The 16,178-nt window shown below is 60.2% G+C and overlaps 2 protein-coding genes across 3 annotated transcripts; one reads left to right on the top strand and one right to left on the bottom strand.

Annotated features, from left to right (window-relative positions):
* Positions 1–815: 815 nt before the first annotated feature.
* Positions 816–10,395, bottom strand: RHBG (Rh family B glycoprotein). Its single transcript, XM_080368877.1, is given in 13 exon segments — positions 816–5,519; positions 5,522–5,569; positions 5,572–5,751; positions 5,754–5,892; positions 5,896–5,912; positions 6,563–6,684; positions 6,860–6,993; positions 7,173–7,310; positions 7,533–7,699; positions 7,788–7,935; positions 8,079–8,229; positions 8,617–8,803; positions 10,199–10,395. Coding segments are annotated over 13 exon segments (1,701 nt in total). The 5' UTR covers positions 10,380–10,395; the 3' UTR covers positions 816–5,430.
* A 37-nt stretch (positions 10,396–10,432) lies between these two features.
* HAPLN2 (hyaluronan and proteoglycan link protein 2) lies at positions 10,433–16,038 on the top strand. Of its 2 annotated transcripts, XM_080368876.1 has the most exons (6): positions 10,433–12,855; positions 13,083–13,196; positions 13,462–13,812; positions 14,046–14,162; positions 14,282–14,467; positions 14,600–16,038. In XM_080368876.1, the coding sequence occupies exons 2-6, from the start codon at positions 13,109–13,111 to the stop codon at positions 14,881–14,883; spliced, it is 1,026 nt and encodes a 341-aa protein (XP_080225002.1). In that variant the 5' UTR covers positions 10,433–12,855; positions 13,083–13,108; the 3' UTR covers positions 14,884–16,038. The 2 variants fall into 2 exon arrangements, with proteins under 2 accessions (XP_080225002.1, XP_080225001.1); XM_080368875.1 differs by having other exon boundaries at positions 12,731–12,855; positions 14,282–16,038.
* The last annotated feature ends 140 nt before the right edge of the window (positions 16,039–16,178 follow it).

Raw genomic sequence — 16,178 nt, 5'->3', positions numbered from 1 at the left:
CCGTGTGGTGGGAGTTTGCCAGGGTGCAAACTGCAGATGCCTCTGCCTGGGGCTGTTGAGCTCTGCGGTTAAGGAAGCGTTAGAGCATCTCAGTCGAAGGAGTCTTCAGCCCAAGTGGCCATTTCTGAAGGATCCTCACACCTCTGCTCCTGCCCACGTTGAGCCAGAGTCGGGTACTTGCCTGTCCATCGTGGCAGCTTTTGGGCAGTGATGTGGGGGAAGAGAAAAGAGCAGGCTGTGATTGAAACACTCAGCCTGGGTGTAAACCGCTTTTCAGGTGGCTCATGCCAGGAGGGGAGGGGGCAGCGGGTCGGTCTCTGCCGGAGCAGGGAGAGGGGCTTCCCGGCATTGCTTCCACGCTTGCCCTCCAGCCCACTGGTCATGCCAATTTGTCACCAAGCTGGGCTTTCAATTAAACCCCAAAAGGAGGGGTCAGGGGTTATGCAAACACGGTGGTAAAGGCCACTCGCCTGGAGGGCTTTCCCGGGGCCGCTGGTGCCGGCCCCTTGCTTTACTTGCTTTACACAGTCCCAATTGACCCGGGCTGAGGGCCGGCATTGTTCCCGCGCTCCATTCAAGAGGCGGTTTGTCAATAAAATTGACCTCTCAGCTCCCAGGGATGCTGCCACCTCCTCTTCCTCCCTTTCCCACCAGGTTGGCCGGAGCAGAGCTAACAGTCCCTCCACGGTCTTCACGCCCCTGGACGTGCCGAGGGTGAGAGCAGGGATGGGAGCACCAAGACCACGTGCAATCACGTGCGCCCTGCAGCAATCACGGCACCTTCTTTTCCCCTTGTTTCTTTTTTTATTACTCGTCTCTGCCCTTTGGTCTTTCGCATCTGAAGGTGGTTTCCAGCCAAACCGCTCAGTCACATCAGCGCAAATGCCAAGTTCATTCATCCTCTCCAGATCTCGTTCCCCTTCCACAGCTCTTGCAGCCGCTCCCGTGAGCATCCCACAATGGTTTGCTGTCCATCACTGCTCGAGTAGGGTTGATGCAGGGACCTGGAGGTCTTCTCCAGCAGAACCAAGCCCCGTTGTACCTCTCATTACACAACTGAAGCACTACGCAGAGCAGCATCTCTCCCTACCGAGCCCTGTGCCCACTGGCACATCCACCTGCTCCAGCCACAATCCCATTTTTTGGGGAGGTGCGAGGCTTCCCGGTGGGTTTGGGCGGTGGGACCGCATTGGCCGCTGCTCCTGCACGCTAATTGTGCTGGGCAGCCCTGCAAACAAGCAGTGCTTGAACCTGCGAGCCTGAGGAGGCCATTTCAGCTGCAAGATAAATGGGTATCGCAGAGCAAGTGGCAATTAGCGTGGGTAAAGAGCCCCTTAGTGACTGTCCCTTACATAACACCTTTGTTCCAGGCCCTTCACTTCATATTCAGTTTGTAAATAAACTTGACTCCCCGTTTTCCTGGGGCCCTTATTCCCTTCTTATTTTATTTTATTCTTCTTTTGAACCCGGTGAAGAACGAGCCGATTGTTCACCCGTGGGGAGATGCGGTGCTTTGAGGTGCTGCCCAGCCCTGGCGTTGTCTGCTCACCCCGAAACGGGTGCTGGCAGCAGTGAACGGCAGAGCCACCCACGCAGCCGCCACGCCAGCGATTTTAATTGCTTTGCCCCCACTGATGGTGCCTGGAGGCTCATTATGCTGCTGGTGATGAATGGGGGCCTGAAAAATGGGGCTTTGTCACCGCAGTGGTTTGAAGGTGGTGGGGGCTTTCATTGGGGGGGTGGCTTGGCGGAAGGACTGAGCTCTGCCCCCCAAGTTTGGGGTCAGGGAGGGAGTTTGGGGGACTCTGGATCAGCCCCAAGGCAAAGACCCATCTCCAATTCACACTGTATAACTCGCGGGTGCTGGGAGGCTTTGTCTGCACCCACGAGTGGCCTCTGCCACGCTGGCAGCGAGAGGATGCTCCAAGGCACAGTGGGATGCACCTTGGTGGATTTGGGGTGCCCGGTCCCAGGCTTTGGGGAGCGAGCAGGGCTGGATGACTTTCCTGCCTTTAGCCTGCCCTCTCAAGCTGTGGTTTGCTTTTCCCAGGTCCTTTTCCAAGGGCCGCTTGGGGAGTCATCGAGGTGTGTAGTACCATGAGCGGCGGCTCTTCTCCACTGCCTGGGCTCTTCCCTCGCTGCGGCACGGTGCTGCCAGTCTTTCAAGTGGCCCGATGCTGGTGCTGGTGATGCTGTGCCGCGATGGGAAGCCGTTGGGCGCTGCTCTTTGTTTGTCGCGGGGATGGTCGGGCCCCTGCTCCTCTCCTGAGCCTTCCCTCTCCCATATGGTGCCCATTATTAGACGTGTGCACCAGCCTCGTCTGACAAGGAGCTTTACAGGTGTCGCCTGGATAACGATTCACACTCTAACGAAGGTGGGAAAGACGATTAGCTGGCTTTCCATCAAACAGCACGCAGCATCAGCTGGTCCGGGGGGGGGGGGGGAGGGGAGGTGGGGGGGCTGCGGATTTGTAAGGACACGTATGCAGGGAGCTCAGGGAGCTGGGGCTTTGTCCTACCTCTAATTCCAATGGACTCTCAGGCACCTCTTTGTGTGCCTTAGTTTCCCCAGCTGTAACAGATAGATGTTGTTATTGCTTTTCCTTGTAAAACACCCTTTGAGCAGCTGATTGAGCTTCTGCATTAGCAAGAGGTGATTTAGGCAGGTCTCTCGGCAGCTGGGCTGCCGCAGGAGAGGGCAAGGGAGCTGTCAGTCAGGGCTCTCAGGGGACAAGGCTGGCAGAGGGGAGGGGGCATGAATTAAATGAACCCCCTGGAAGCCGGGATGCGGTGTGGTGTGTCTGGAATGTGTCCTGCAGGCTGTGAGAGCCCCGCGGCATGGGGAAGGGGACCCTGGTGCCAGTGTGGCAAGGGTAGGTGGGCAGGGCTCGCCCTGTGCAGATGTGTCCATGCCCTCCCCTGCCTGCGTGGTGGTGGTGGGACCTTGGGCTTTTCCTGCTGACGTATTTTTTATAAAGACTCGTGTAGCAGGCAGGTCCCAGCATCCCCAATGCCACATGAGCACCGTGCACCCAGCCCCTGCGAGCTGGCAGAATTTCTCCTCCAGCTCTTTTCACATCTTGAATATTGCTGGAGGGAGAGGCGGAACAGGAACGTGAGAATAAAACGAGGGTTTCTCAGTTACCCCTTGCTCTTGTGCCGGGAAAGCGGTGCTGTCTCCCGGTACGTCAAGCTGTGATCTGAGGGCGAGCCCTGCTTTGAAAAGCCACAGAGCAGAAAGCTCCCCTTGGGGCTGGGGAAACTGAGGCACAAGCCGCATCTGGCACCCAAACCACCCTCAAAGAGGAAAAGGTGTGAAGGGGGGGGGTCACCCAAGCTTCTTGCGCCCTGCTGGGGTGCAATCATCACCCAGCCCCTGCCTTGACCCACCGTGTCCCGGGACAGACCCCCGGAGCTGTGGGCAGAGCCAGCGCTGCCTCTCCCCGAGCTAGCAGGGCCGGCGGGATTATCTGCTTAGCTGCACCATCTGTTCCCCAAACTGCCATCATTATGTTCAACTTGGGAAGAAAACGGCCCCTACAGAGAAGCAATTTGTTCACTGACTAAACCTTTCAGGCTCTCGCCGTCCGAACCTCTACCCTCACCGCTGCACGGGCGAGCTCTCCGCTCGCGGCCGGCTCGCTTAAACAATCTGCGGGGAGAGCGGCGGTGCACAAGCTGGTCGTGCTGGTAAATGGGAGTGGGGAGGGCGCAGGGCTCCCCTAATCCGATTACAAAACATAACAGTCTTTCAGAGGGGATGGGGGAGAGGAGGAGGAGGAGGGAGGTCCGTTTCACACCCGACCCCTACGTCTGGAGGTCTCGCAATGATCTCACTGGAGGGGCTTTTCTTCCCAGCGCAGTGGGTTGCTTTTGAAACGTGCTGCGAGGAGATCAAAAAGGGGAAAGGGGCTGTCTGGGAAAGAGAGGGAAGAGGGCTGGGAAGGAGGTGAGGTGGGGAGGGGGTGGTGCGGGGCTGGGGGTGGTGATGGAGCCTGGCAGCCACTTGCTGGGGCACCAGCCCTCGTGCCGCTTCTCCATCTCGTATCGTTCCCCCACGACATGGCACCAGGCAGCGGTGCATGCCACCGGGATGTGGACACACAGGACGCATCCTCCTCTGTGACCTCAGCGTGGAGTGGGGCTGGGGTCTCCTCACGGAGCGGGGACAGCAGAAACCCTCCCCAGGGCTTGCATTGGCAGCAGGGATGGAGCCCCGCGGCCCACTTCCCTCTGTTTTGCTGTGGAAACTCAGTGGCACCAAAGCATTTAGCAAATGTCTTGGTTTCACCAGGTTTTCTGTGACAAACAGCTGAAATTGGAAAAGTTAAAGCGATGGTTTGGCTTATTTCGAAGGGAGACGTTTTTGCATTTCTGCTATGGAGCAATGTGTGGGACTCCATATTTTCTTTAATTTGATTTAATTCCTTTTAGAAAGGATAAAGAGCCCTGTTTAAAAATGATGTTTTATGATCAGCCTGCAACCACATGATTTTTTGATTTTTTTTTTTTTCATCTTTGACGTAATCATTTTTTAAAAAAAATAATTTCTATGTTTCAACAGCAGCAGGTATTACAACAAGACAGTCCCAAATGTGACCGCTTTGGCTGGGTAGCAAACCACTTACCCCAAACCTTGCTGCACTGGCCCTGAACCCCTTGTCCCCGCTGCATGGGCTGGGGCTGTGGCCCCCTCCCTGGGGGACAGTGCTGGCAGCTGGGGACACCTGCGCCCACGGGAACCCCACATGGCGAGCGCCAGAGTCTGGCACTGGAGGTGTGAAAGCGTCTGGCAGCCTCCCTGGGTGTGCTGGAGGTGGGTACCCCCAGGGCCGCCTCTGACCGGGGACCCCCAGCACGGCCACTGTCCCCCCCCGGGGCTGTGCCCCTGCTCCAGGTGCTGCAGGACACCCCCTTGGTCTCGCTCAGGCTGCTACATTCCCAGGGTGCTCAAACCTGCTCCGGGGTGCTGGGTGCTACTGGGGGTCCTGGAAAGCAGGGGCACCTGGGGGCTGCAATGACCACAGGAGCACCCCTCTCCCAGTGGCAGTGCATCCTGGGGGACGCTTTCCTGTTTTGAGGAGGGGGGCTTTTTCTTGGTCCCATTCCCTGGTGCAAGGTGGTAAGGGTCCTACGCTGGGGACCCTGGTGCCACCCTGGTCTCACCCCTGGGTGCTGGCTGCTCTGGGCTGTCGCAGCTTCTGGTGGCCAAAGCTCCAGGAGATTCCCCCTGCCTAGGGGAGAGGGACAACTGGGATGCAGCAACCCATGAAACCCACCGCAGGGGCACCAGTCTTTAGGGTGAAGGGGGTCTTGGGGGCTTTGCTTTCCTCCCTGGAAAGAAACCTGAAGGAAACTCAGGCAGCAAAGCTGGGCAGGTGCTGCATGAATTCACCGGCAAATCCTGAAGCTACAAAAGATCTACGTGGTTTAATTGTGTACAAAAATGTCTGTAGAAAGTTTCTGCTGCTCTCTGGGGAGCCTGGTATGCCCCTTCCCCAACACAGCCCCCCTCATGCCCTTCCTCTCTTCAGAGAGCAGTCGATGGGGAAACTGAGGCACGGAGCAGAGCTAAGTCCAGACACCCTGAGGTGTCCTTGGAGCAAGCCAGGTCGCTCCTACAGCAAGGACCTGTATCACTGCAGCATCTCTTCACCCTGCAAAGACCTGTGGGCACCCACCTGCTCCCAAAACCGCTGGGACCAGGAGGTGGCTCCTGCATGGGGACAAGCCTGGCTGTCTCCGGAGCAGACTGCTGGGACATTCAGGCTGCCAGAAGCTATCCGGCACTGGTGATGCTGGTAGAGGGTTGAGCCTGGTGGTGCAGGACCTCACCGGCGGGGTCATTAGACCAAGGTGCTGGTGCCTGGTTCCTTTTCGCTTGCCCTGGGGTCACATCCTTCCTCGGGCACCTGCACCGACGCAGAGACATGGAGAAGGGCAGAAATGGGCCTCGTTTGGGGCAAATCGGGACTGGATGAGGGGGGCCTAAGGGGCTTCAATGAAGCCGTCTCCCACCCTAAATGCTGCTGTTAAGAGGAGGGAAGCGGGGGAAGCATCCAACCCCTGCTGCCTGAGGGCTGTAAAGCTCTTTGGGGGTGGGGTGGTTTTTTTTTGGTTTTTGGGTTTTTTACCAGCAAGCCCTCAGCTTTACCTGCCAGAGGACCGTATTTTCCAGGCACGGCGTGTCCGGGGGAGATTTCAGCCCCTTCATTTTCAGGACGGCTCCTGAGGATGCCGAAAGCCGGGCGAGGGCGTCTGAGAGCGGGGCGGCCGCCCCAGCCCGGCTCCTCTCACCGGGCTTCCCCTGACATCTAGCGGCAGCGTGGGGCTGGGCTGCTCGAACCCCGGCCCTGGGGGCAGCCCCAGCCCCGACCCCGGCCCGGAGGGGACCCCCAGCCCCCGGGGACAGCCCCAGCCCCAACCCCAGGGGGTTTGCGCAGCACCGAACCCGCTGCGCTCTGCCCGCCCCGGTTAATGGGGAGGGTCCAGTTCGGGGCTGGTCTTGCTTTTTCCCCCCCAAGTCCTTCAATTCCTCGGACCCACCGGAGGCAAAACTCACCCGTGAGGCAGCCCCCGAGCGTGGCGAGCAGCAGGGTGATGGGCAGGGCGCAGAGCTGGCAGAGCGCCTGGCCGCGGGGTGTCCGGCTGCCCTGGGCCACCAGTGGGAACACCAGCTCCAGCCTGCAGACCGGAGCGGGGACAGGGTTTTGGGGAGGCAGGGAAACGGGGGGCTCCACTTGTGGTTCTGGGGGATGTGCTGTAAGGGGGTGCGTGGAGCATCGCTGATTTCAGGGGTCGTGGTGGCCCCAGCTTGGCGCATGGAGTCACTGGCACCCCTGGTTCTGCCTCTTCTCACCTGCCACCGTAAGTATCTGCGGTGGCCAGTGCCGCCAGCAGTGTCCCCAGCAAGGCGCCCAGGATCCCTGGCAGCCCGTGGACGTTGTGAACCCCACACGTGTCCTGGATTTTCAGCCTGGAGCACAGGACGGGCTGGGAAGAGCGTCAGGAAGAGCCAGGGTTCGGATGGGGGCTGCTTGCCCAGGGATGCTGTGCTGCAGCTCGGTGCTTTGGAGGGTTGGGGAGCTGCAGGTTGGCAGTGCAGCCTCCCCCAAAGGCGGGTGGTCCCCCGACTTGGGACCGGTGTCCTCTGCTGTCCCAAGGTGACTCACCGTGAGGAATCTGCAGCCAAGTGGGGCGATCAAGCCGGCCAGAAACCCCGCGCTGAGGGCCCCGAAGGGGGTGACCAGCATCTCCCCAGCCATACCCATCACGGCCGCACCAGCCAAGGCAGCATCCTGGATCTGAACCTGGTGGAGCAGGATGTGGGCAGGGGCATTGGCTGCGTGGAGGACACCAGCATGGGGCTGGGGTAATTTGGGCTTCCTCGGGGATCACACTGGGTCTTAATGAAGCTAAGAAAGCCTAACGAGCACCCCCTTTTGCCCCAGGGTGTATACATGCTGGCTGTTCCTGTAGGATGGGATGCAGGTAGTGCATGAGACCTGGGTTTGTCCCAGGAGAGGACCTACCGCCCACAGGGTGCTCTCCTCGTAGAGGACAGGTGAGAGGACAAAGGTGGCCAGGGTGCTCGCCGCCAGCGAGAAGTAGGTGTTGAGCACTGCCCAGGGCTCAGGATTGTCACGGATGGTGGTGGCTGAGGTGAAACTGGGCCAGAAGATCCACAGGTAGATGGTTCCTGCGGGGAAAGGGAACAGGTTTTGATGTTAGCGATGGTCCCTCCACCATGTCTCTGACTCAGATGTTGTAGGATTTGAGCTCTGTACCGATGACAGCAAAGATATCTGGCTGGTGGCCTGTGTCTTGCTGCTCTTTCCTCTTGGCCATATGGGGCTGGTGCAGGATCCGTGAAACCATCAAGCCGAAATAAGCACCGAAGGTGTGGACGGTCAAGGAGCCCCCGCTGTCGCTTACCTGGTGAGTACAGAAAAACACTGTGCAAGAAGCGGGAAGGTGGGATTTGTCTCTACAGACAAGGCAGGTCCTGACCTGAGGACTCTAAACCCATGGCCACCTGCTTTCTGGTGCCACCCCCACCCCCCCAGTCGATGACTCACCCCCATGAGGCTGAGCAGGATGTATTCATTGAGGGTGAAGAGGGTGACTCCCAGCAGGGTCAGCAGCAGCAGCTGGGCAGGGTTTACCCTGCCCAGAACAGCTCCGGTGGAGATCAGCACGGCCGCGGTGCAGAAGTCGGCGCTGACCATGCTGGGAAGGAGAGGGAAGGTGTGGGGCTGGACCCAGTGCTGCTGGAGGGGTGAACACAGGAGGGGAGAGCAGCGTCGGGGGGATGGGAGCTGAGCCTGCAGCCTGGACCCTGCATCCCACTGCTCCTGCGAGCTGAACAGGCAGCCTGAGCCTTGCGATGCTGGTGACGAAGGGACAGCTGGGGCCAATGTGCCCCCCTAAATGCCTGGCTGTACTTCCATGACCCTTGCTAGTGTGGTCCCCGAATAACCCAGAAGCCTGATCCTCCTGGTCCTCACCATCCTCCTCCAAAGCAGAGCTGTGAGTTTTACAGAGGAGGGAGCCAGTGTGCCGGGGCTGGACCCAGGACGATGGCAGCTGGGCAGCAGCAGCTCCCTCCTGCCTTACCTCTGAGCTCCCACGTAAATTTTGCCATTCAGGAAGAAGGAGAAAAAGCCCTGGATCAGTACAGCCCACTGGATGGCGAAGGCCACGATAAGGATGCTGATGGCCACGCTGCCTGGCCCGTAGCGGCCAAGGAAGGCCACCAGGAGCCCAAAGCCAAGGAGAACTTGGAGGTGGACATTCCGGAAACCTGGCAGAGGAGAGGCAGAAGGATGGGTCTGGAGATGTTGAGGGCAGGCAGCCACCCTCCTTACTTGCTAGTTCCCCCGAAGGGGCTCTGACACCCCCTGCTCCAGCAGGTTTTGGGGACCTGAAAGTTTCAATCAATAGAAATCAGCCTCGCTCCACCTACATGTCTCTGGAACCGTGGTGGATCTGGCCTTGGATCTCCCTTGGAGATCTCTAGCAGAGAGCGCGAGCGGGTGTTGCTTGTGCAAGTGACAGGTAAAGGCCTCCCCGCCTGACGTGGCCCCCGCCAGCCTTTGCGGTGGCTCCTGGCCACCCCATTCACAACCGCCCTGTGCAGATACCTCGGTACACGCACGTGGTTCATCCTGCAGCCCAGAAACCTCTTGGGGTGGCCAGAAGCCTTTTGCACCCATTTACACCGGTGCAAAGGTAGGTCTGAGCTATCAGCCACCCCCCTGGACCTCTCTGCCGCCCCTGAAAACAGCCCGTCCCGCTTCAGGGGGTAAGAAGAACAAAAGGGTGAACGGAAAAATGGGATGAATCTGATGGCAAACCAGAGGAGGGGGAATGTGATTCTCGCTTGGGCTAAATGCCCTTTGCACCCTTCGGCAGTGCTGAGGGTTGTGTCCCATCCTTTACCGTGTGCCAGAGCTGTGAGTCACTGCCTGTGCCGGGTGGGGTTATGTGGGCAGGTGAAACCGGGAGAACCTGCCTGCTGCTCGCTGCCTGCCGGGAAGCTCGTCTCGGCTGGGCTCCCCTCCCTCAGCCAGGGTGCTCCAGAGGCTCCTCTCCACTCATCTGCCTTGCCCTTGCCTTGGAAAAGCCAGGGTCGGTCCCTCATTCCCCAGCTCGGGATGGGCTTCACAGCGATGCCCACCTGCAGGAGGAGGGTGCCAGCGGGATGGCCCCCCAGCCCCAAGTTGGATGCTCTGGCAGCATCGAGGGAGCCAGATCCTCCGTGGAAGGAGCCCAGTGAAAATCCCTCAGCACTGCAAAACCCAGCAGGTCAGTGGGAAGGTTTGCAGATCCCCAAAGCTGCTGTGCTGCCCCCCTGGGGGGTGGGGGGACAATCCCAGGTTTATCGCTGGGCTGAGTGGTCCCCTCTGTGCTCCAGCTGCTGAAATGCATCTTCCAGACCCAAATATTTGGGTCCTGGCTTTGTCCAAGCACGTAGGAAATCCTTGCAGCACGTCTGCTTTCCACCCGCCAGCCCCTCCTCAGCAGGATGCACCGTTATCCCAACCCTGGCGCTTGATGCTCCCCCTCCTCTGTTCTACTCTGGAGCTGGATGCTGTGACAGGTCTGCAGCCTGGTGACATCCCATGCCACCCCCTCAGCAGCACCTGGGGACCAGGGAGAGCCACGCTCTGTGCCCACCCGAGGCTGGGGTACTCACGAGGGTGCTGAAAACCCGAGTCCTGGTTTCTCCAACTGCAGTTCAGCTGCTGGGAGCAGAGGCTGGGGCTGCTCTCTGGGCTGTACCGGACAAAGATGGCAAAGAGGATGATGGTGAGGATTTGGAGGAGGAAGCACAGCCCGGAGAGCCGGAGCCTTGAGGCAGCAGTGTGCTCAGCCATGCCATGGGGTGCCCAGGGCAGGCAAACTCCCTGAAACTGGGGAGACACAAGGAGAGACGTGCCGGGGCTGCAAACTCCGCCTGCCAGGGCGGCTGCCAGGTCCTGCCCTCGCCTCGGTGCTTCCTACGGTTGGAAGAACCAGTTGGGAGCGGGACGGTGCTGCCAACACGGAAACCCTGGGCTGGCCACCCTCACACACCTTGGCACCTGGTTTTGCCACAGCAGGTGGCTCGGGCCACTGTGCCGGGGAAGGACGCAGGGCTTTTGGTGTCAGCATCCATCTCGGCGGGGTGGGATTTGGGATACGGGGGGAGTCGTGGCTGGGGGACACCTGAGGTTTCAGCCTTTCTGGAGGTTTGGCACAGGAGAGACGTGATGGTTTTGGGGGACTGGGGCAGGCAGAGGAGATGGAGGCTGGTGCAGCAAGGGCAGTGGGATGGACCCGCTGAGAGGTGCTGAGCTCCGGCCGGCTCAGCAAAGCCAGGTTTAAACTCCCTGGTCAGTATGAAAAATGATGGTTGAGGAACCTGTCGGTGCAGGGGTTACCTGTGGGGCTGCGTGGGGAGGAGAAGAAGCTGAGCCTTGATAAATGAGGGCGAGGAGCAGAGCCAGAAGCTAACAGCAACAAGTCTGGGGGGAGCTGGAGCACATTTGCTTTTCTTTGGCTGCTTCTGCTGGTGCAGAGAGGTGTTTGTAACACACCGAGAGCGGGTACAAATCCCAAAAAGGGAGAGGAAGATAAAAAGGAGCTGAGAAATAAAACTTGGCATGTGTTTGGGAAGTGACGGGTCACTCCTTTCCACAGCGCCAGGCCAAATGATGATCTCAGATAAGGAGCATCAGGCTGGGGTCATGCCCTGACGCCAACAGGACCGGGAAGGGGAATGAGTCACGTTTGGAAGCCCTGGCAAGTGTCCTGCGCCGGGCTGTGGTTTTGTGAGAGCCAAGGGGTAGAGCTGTTGCCTTCACTTGGGAAAAATGCAAGAAACCACTCGGCTCATTCGTGGTACCACGGAGCTGGGAAAGAGCATCCACGTGCCAAGGAGCCCTGACTCAGCCCGGGGCTGAATGCTGCTGGGGGGCGAATCGGGATCCACTTTTGCAGCAGCGGGCATGGGAAGCGTGATGGAGGGAGATCACAGGTGCTCTCTGAACAGCCACGGACCCACAGAACAACCATGGGGAGATGCGGGAGAGGAGCTTGCGGTGCTGCTGCACTTTCGCCTTTCTCAGCGTGGGGGGAGGAAAGCTCTGATCACCTTTTGCTCATTAAACTGAGCCAAAGCACTGACCGTTTTAAGCTGGGAGAGCCTCAGAGGCTTCCAGTCCAGCCTGCTGGCATCAAAGTTAGGGCAGGTTGTTGCACTGAAGTCTGTACGAGCAGCCAAATTGGAACAGGGGCTGGGGGCAAGGGGCCAAGGAGCCAGCCCCCACCCTGGTGCTGCTTTACCCCCCGGGGAGGTTTGTTTTCTGTGCCGTGCGTGCCACGGAGAAGCTAAGGATCACTGTGTCCTTTGGTGCCGGGGACAGACGCTGCTTGTCTTGTGTTTCCTTTGAGAAGAGCTTCCTCCACCCTTGGAGATGGACCCTGGGGGAGGGAGAAGATAAGGGAGCCCAGAACACAGCCCCATTGTGTGGCCCTGTTTTGCTCCTGGCAGCATCCCGGCCCCAAGGTGATGACGGGGAAGCCTCTGTGAGGTCTTTTGAGCAGGGCAGGATAACACCGGTGGGGTGCAAGAGCAGTGGGCCCCCCACTTGCGCAACCTGTGGGAGCCCCAAAGGATGGGAGCAGCATCCCCCCATCAGAGACTCATGTCTCCCCCGCCATTCCCCATCTATTAACCCTCGCCCTGATGTCTGCAGGAGCAGAGACCACCTGGCGCTGGGGGCCGATGCCGAGGGGAGGCTTTGCCAGCCCAAGGGGGTGCCGGAGCCCTGTGTGGTGCTGGCGTTTTCCCTGAATCCCCCGACACTGTGGCTTGGAAATAAAGAGATGTTTGTTAGCCGAGCGCGCTGTGTTTTGCCGAGCAGAACAATAAAGAGAAAGATGCTCACAATGGGAAATTGTGCTTCCTCCTCCCCGTGCGTTCCTCGGGGAGGTGTTGGGGGGTGGGGTGGGGGAAGAAAAAAAAAAAAAGAGAAGAAAGCGGGAAGAGACAGCGACAGGGCAGGGAGCGAGGGCACGGCCGGTGCTCACCGCTCCTACGCGCCATGGGAGCAGGCGTCAAGGGACCGTGGGGCCGCGGGGCTGCGAGGACATTGCCCACCCCAGGACGGTGACAGGGCAGGGACCGGCTGGGAGCACCCGCTCGCCACCTCCCTGTGTCCTCTCTTCCCAGATTTGACCTTTCCAGAGCCTTCGGCCCCGCCATGGGGTGGCTGTGACGGAGAGGGGACACAGTGGGCACCGGGGCAGGACGTGCGCTGGAGGCGTTGGATGGGAACGGTGGCTTCCCAAAGGACACAGCTGGGGACGGTAAGAGGCACGGGGGTGCCGGGGAGGAGGGTTGGCATGTTCTGTTGGCTCGATGTCCTGCGAGATGTCCCCTTTGCACAGTAAATGTGGGTGAGCCCCCAACAGAGCAGGGCCACCCATTGGCCCCGTGGCATCCCCGACAGCAAGCACTGCAGACGTGTCCTCCGGTCCCCGCCAAAGCCGGGATACGTCCCGCTGTACGTCCCTGACCCCTGCCCTCCCCCCAGGCACCGTCCTGCCCCCAGCTCTAAGGATGCACCGGCTTCTCCTGCTCAGTTCCCTCTGGCTCTTGGTGGCACCCCCAGCATCAAGCATCTTTCAGCGGCCAACAGGGAGCCCAGGTAGGGAGCAGGGCCCAGGGGGAGAGCAGGGTGCTGCTGTTTGGGGTGGGTGCTGGAGGAGGGAGGTGATTCTGGGGGGGGGGGGGGGGAGGTCCAGCCAGGGTAGGGGCTGAGCTGTGCATCCTGGCAATTACAGGAGGGGGGAAAACAAGCCAGGATGGATGATGGAAACCAGGCTGGAGGCGCCTATGAGGGTTGAGGGGTGGTGGGGCCGCAGCAATGCTCCGCAGTAAGCTGACGCTGAGGCTGCCCGCGTGTGCCGCAGCCCCCTCCCACCTGCAATACCTGCTGGAGCCCCTCCACACCACGGTGCACACGCAGCGGGGTGCCACGGCCACCCTGCCCTGTGTCCTGCGCGCCCTGCCCCGCAACTACCGGGTGAAGTGGAGCAAGGTGGAACCAGCCAACTACCGGGAGAACATCATCATCATCACCAACGGGCTGTACCACAAGAACTACGGGCCACTGAGCCCACGGGTGCGCCTGCGGCACAGCCACCGCTATGACGCCTCGCTCACCATCACTGATGTAACTCTGGAGGACGAGGGACGCTACCGCTGCCAGCTCGTCAACGGGCTGGAGGATGAGAGCATCTCACTCACACTGCACCTCGAAGGTGAGGCTGGGCTCCCCTCTGCCATATGCCCCGGGGATTTGGGGGAGAGCAGAATAGGGGACCCTGGGCTGGACTGGGGGTCCATGGCTGGGTACCTCTACCCGTCGTGCCCCCTGTTGCAATGCTCTGTACCCCAGCTTTATCTTCAGCACTAAATCCCTGGGGATGATAAGTCAAAGCCTCCTCGGGGAGAGCTTCTCCTTCACCTTCCATCCCTGTCCTCGTGTCCCCAGGCATCGTCTTCCCCTACCAGCCCAGCAATGGGCGCTACAAATTCAACTACCACGAAGCCAAGCGAGCCTGTGAGCAGCAGGACTCCCGCCTCGCCACCTACCAGCAGCTCTACAAAGGTGAAGCATCAAAAACAACAAAAAAAATACCAACCCTCATCCGCACCAGAACTCGCCTTGTTGGGCACAGGAGTGGGGAGGAGGGAGGTGCCGGTGCTGAGCCACCTCTCGCCCTGCAGCCTGGACAGAGGGTCTGGACTGGTGCAACGCCGGCTGGATCCTCGATGGGACCGTCCACTACCCCATCATCAACTCACGGGAGCCATGCGGTGGCCGCCTCCTCCTGCCAGGTGTCCGGACCTATGGGGCCAGGGACAAGCAGAAGGACCGATTCGATGCTTTCTGCTTCACCTCTGCTCTTCAAGGTAGTGCTGGGGTCCCCTGTCCCTCCCACTGTGGCACTGAGCCCCAACACCCACCTGGATTTGCATCCAGGCTTGTCCCCAGGAGGTCATCTGTGGTGGCCGCTCACCCGCCGTGTCCCCATCCATCCCCAGGCCAGGTGTACTTCATCCGGGGCCACCTAAACTTCAAGGAGGCTGGGCAAGCGTGCCGCAACCACGGGGCTGCCATCGCCAAAGTGGGGCAGCTCTACTCTGCCTGGAAGTTTTCCCAGCTGGATCGCTGTGATGGCGGGTGGCTGGCGGACGGCAGCGTGCGGTACCCCATCACCACCCCCCGTGAGCGCTGCGGGGGGCTGCCGGACCCCGGCGTCCGCAGCTTTGGCTTTCCCAGCAAGGAGCTGCGGACCTATGGTACCTACTGCTTCGTGGGGAAGTAGGAATGCTGGGCGGAGAAGTGGGCTGAGCAGAGGGGATGGTGGTGGTGGGATGCTGGCCCTCATCCCCCCGGTGGAGAGCTTGAGGGGGCTATGGGGGGGGGGGGGTCTTCCTGGGTTTTCAGGTCGTTCGGGCATCCTCCAATGGAGCAAGCAATAGAGCTGGGTTTGGATGCTTGGTGCATCCTCTGCTGCAGCTGCTCCCCATGCCCCAGCCTGCTCTGGGGCTCCTTGGGTGCTGGGGACTCGCTGGAGAAGCCAGACCCATTGCTGGGCCAGGAAGGGGGTCTAATCCAGCCCCCCCAGCAGGCAGCACAGGCTTCCCACACCCCAACCCCGGTGCATCGCTCGCCCCATCCTCACTCCTCGCAGCCACAAGGACTCTGGCTGGTGCAAGTGCGCTGGAGGGCCGGGCATTAACGAGCGTGACTAATGGAGTTTCGCCTTCTCAATTAATAAAGCTGCACGGCAAAGCCACGCTTTCACCTGGCCTCCGCCCCCCAGGGACCATCTGGCCCCTCAACGAGGGGAATTTGACAAAGACTTGCCACCTCAAGCAGGGGAGTAGCCAACCTGGCCCCCCCTGGCCACCCTGTCCCAGGGGTTATCAGTGTTCCTGGTGACGCACACTGGGGGTTTCTGAGTTTTGCTGCTTGACACAGCCAGGGAGAACTATAAAAAGCACCCGGAGCTGGCACGGCACAGGGGGAAAACCAGCGTGGGGAGATGCCAGCATCCCCTGGCACCTGCGAGGTGTCCCCCAATGTGCTGGCCAGGAGCAGCACCCCAGCCTGAGCCCTGAGCGATCCCAGTCCCACCAGGATGCAGGGGCACTTTGGGCTGTGCCGCCCCATTTCTGTGGTCCCCGGGGATGCTGCTGTGCCAGGGGTGATCCGGCTCCGCGGTGCTGGTGTGTGCTGCCATGGTCCCCAGTTTGGGGCTGTGCAGCCTACCCTTTCGCACCCCCGTGCCGGAGCTGCCCCAAATGACCAGGCCACCACTCTGCACCATCCATTTACTGGTTTTAATACCCACAGAGAGGGGGCGTTGGGTGACACGGACCCACTCCAAGCCCACAGCAGCAGCTTCTGCCTTTGCTGGGAAGTGCAAAAGCTCCCCCGCACCCCAGGGTGGGGTGCTGAGCTGCAGCACCGCTTGGATGTCCCCATGTCACCTCCCCACCAGGGTGTCACAGGATGAGGATCCTTGGGCCAGAGGTGGGAGAAGGCAGCTGGGGGTGATGCTGTCACATCAATGCCATCACCGTGGTGTCGTCCCCCCCGTCCCCCCCCCCCCCC

Source organism: Falco punctatus (assembly GCF_963210335.1).
Source record: "Falco punctatus genome assembly, chromosome: 18".
Classification (NCBI taxonomy): domain Eukaryota; kingdom Metazoa; phylum Chordata; class Aves; order Falconiformes; family Falconidae; genus Falco; species Falco punctatus.
This window is presented reverse-complemented; position numbering and strand designations above follow the sequence as displayed.

Excerpts from the sequence above, each read along its gene's own strand:
- HAPLN2 (XM_080368875.1), top strand. The coding sequence starts at position 13,109 with ATGCACCGGCTTCTCCTGCTCAGTTCCCTCTGGCTCTTGGTGGCACCC. Across the intron at positions 13,813-14,045 it reads ACTCACACTGCACCTCGAAG|GCATCGTCTTCCCCTACCAG; the intron begins GTGAGGCTGGGC and ends TCGTGTCCCCAG. Across the intron at positions 14,163-14,281 it reads CTACCAGCAGCTCTACAAAG|CCTGGACAGAGGGTCTGGAC; the intron begins GTGAAGCATCAA and ends CTCGCCCTGCAG.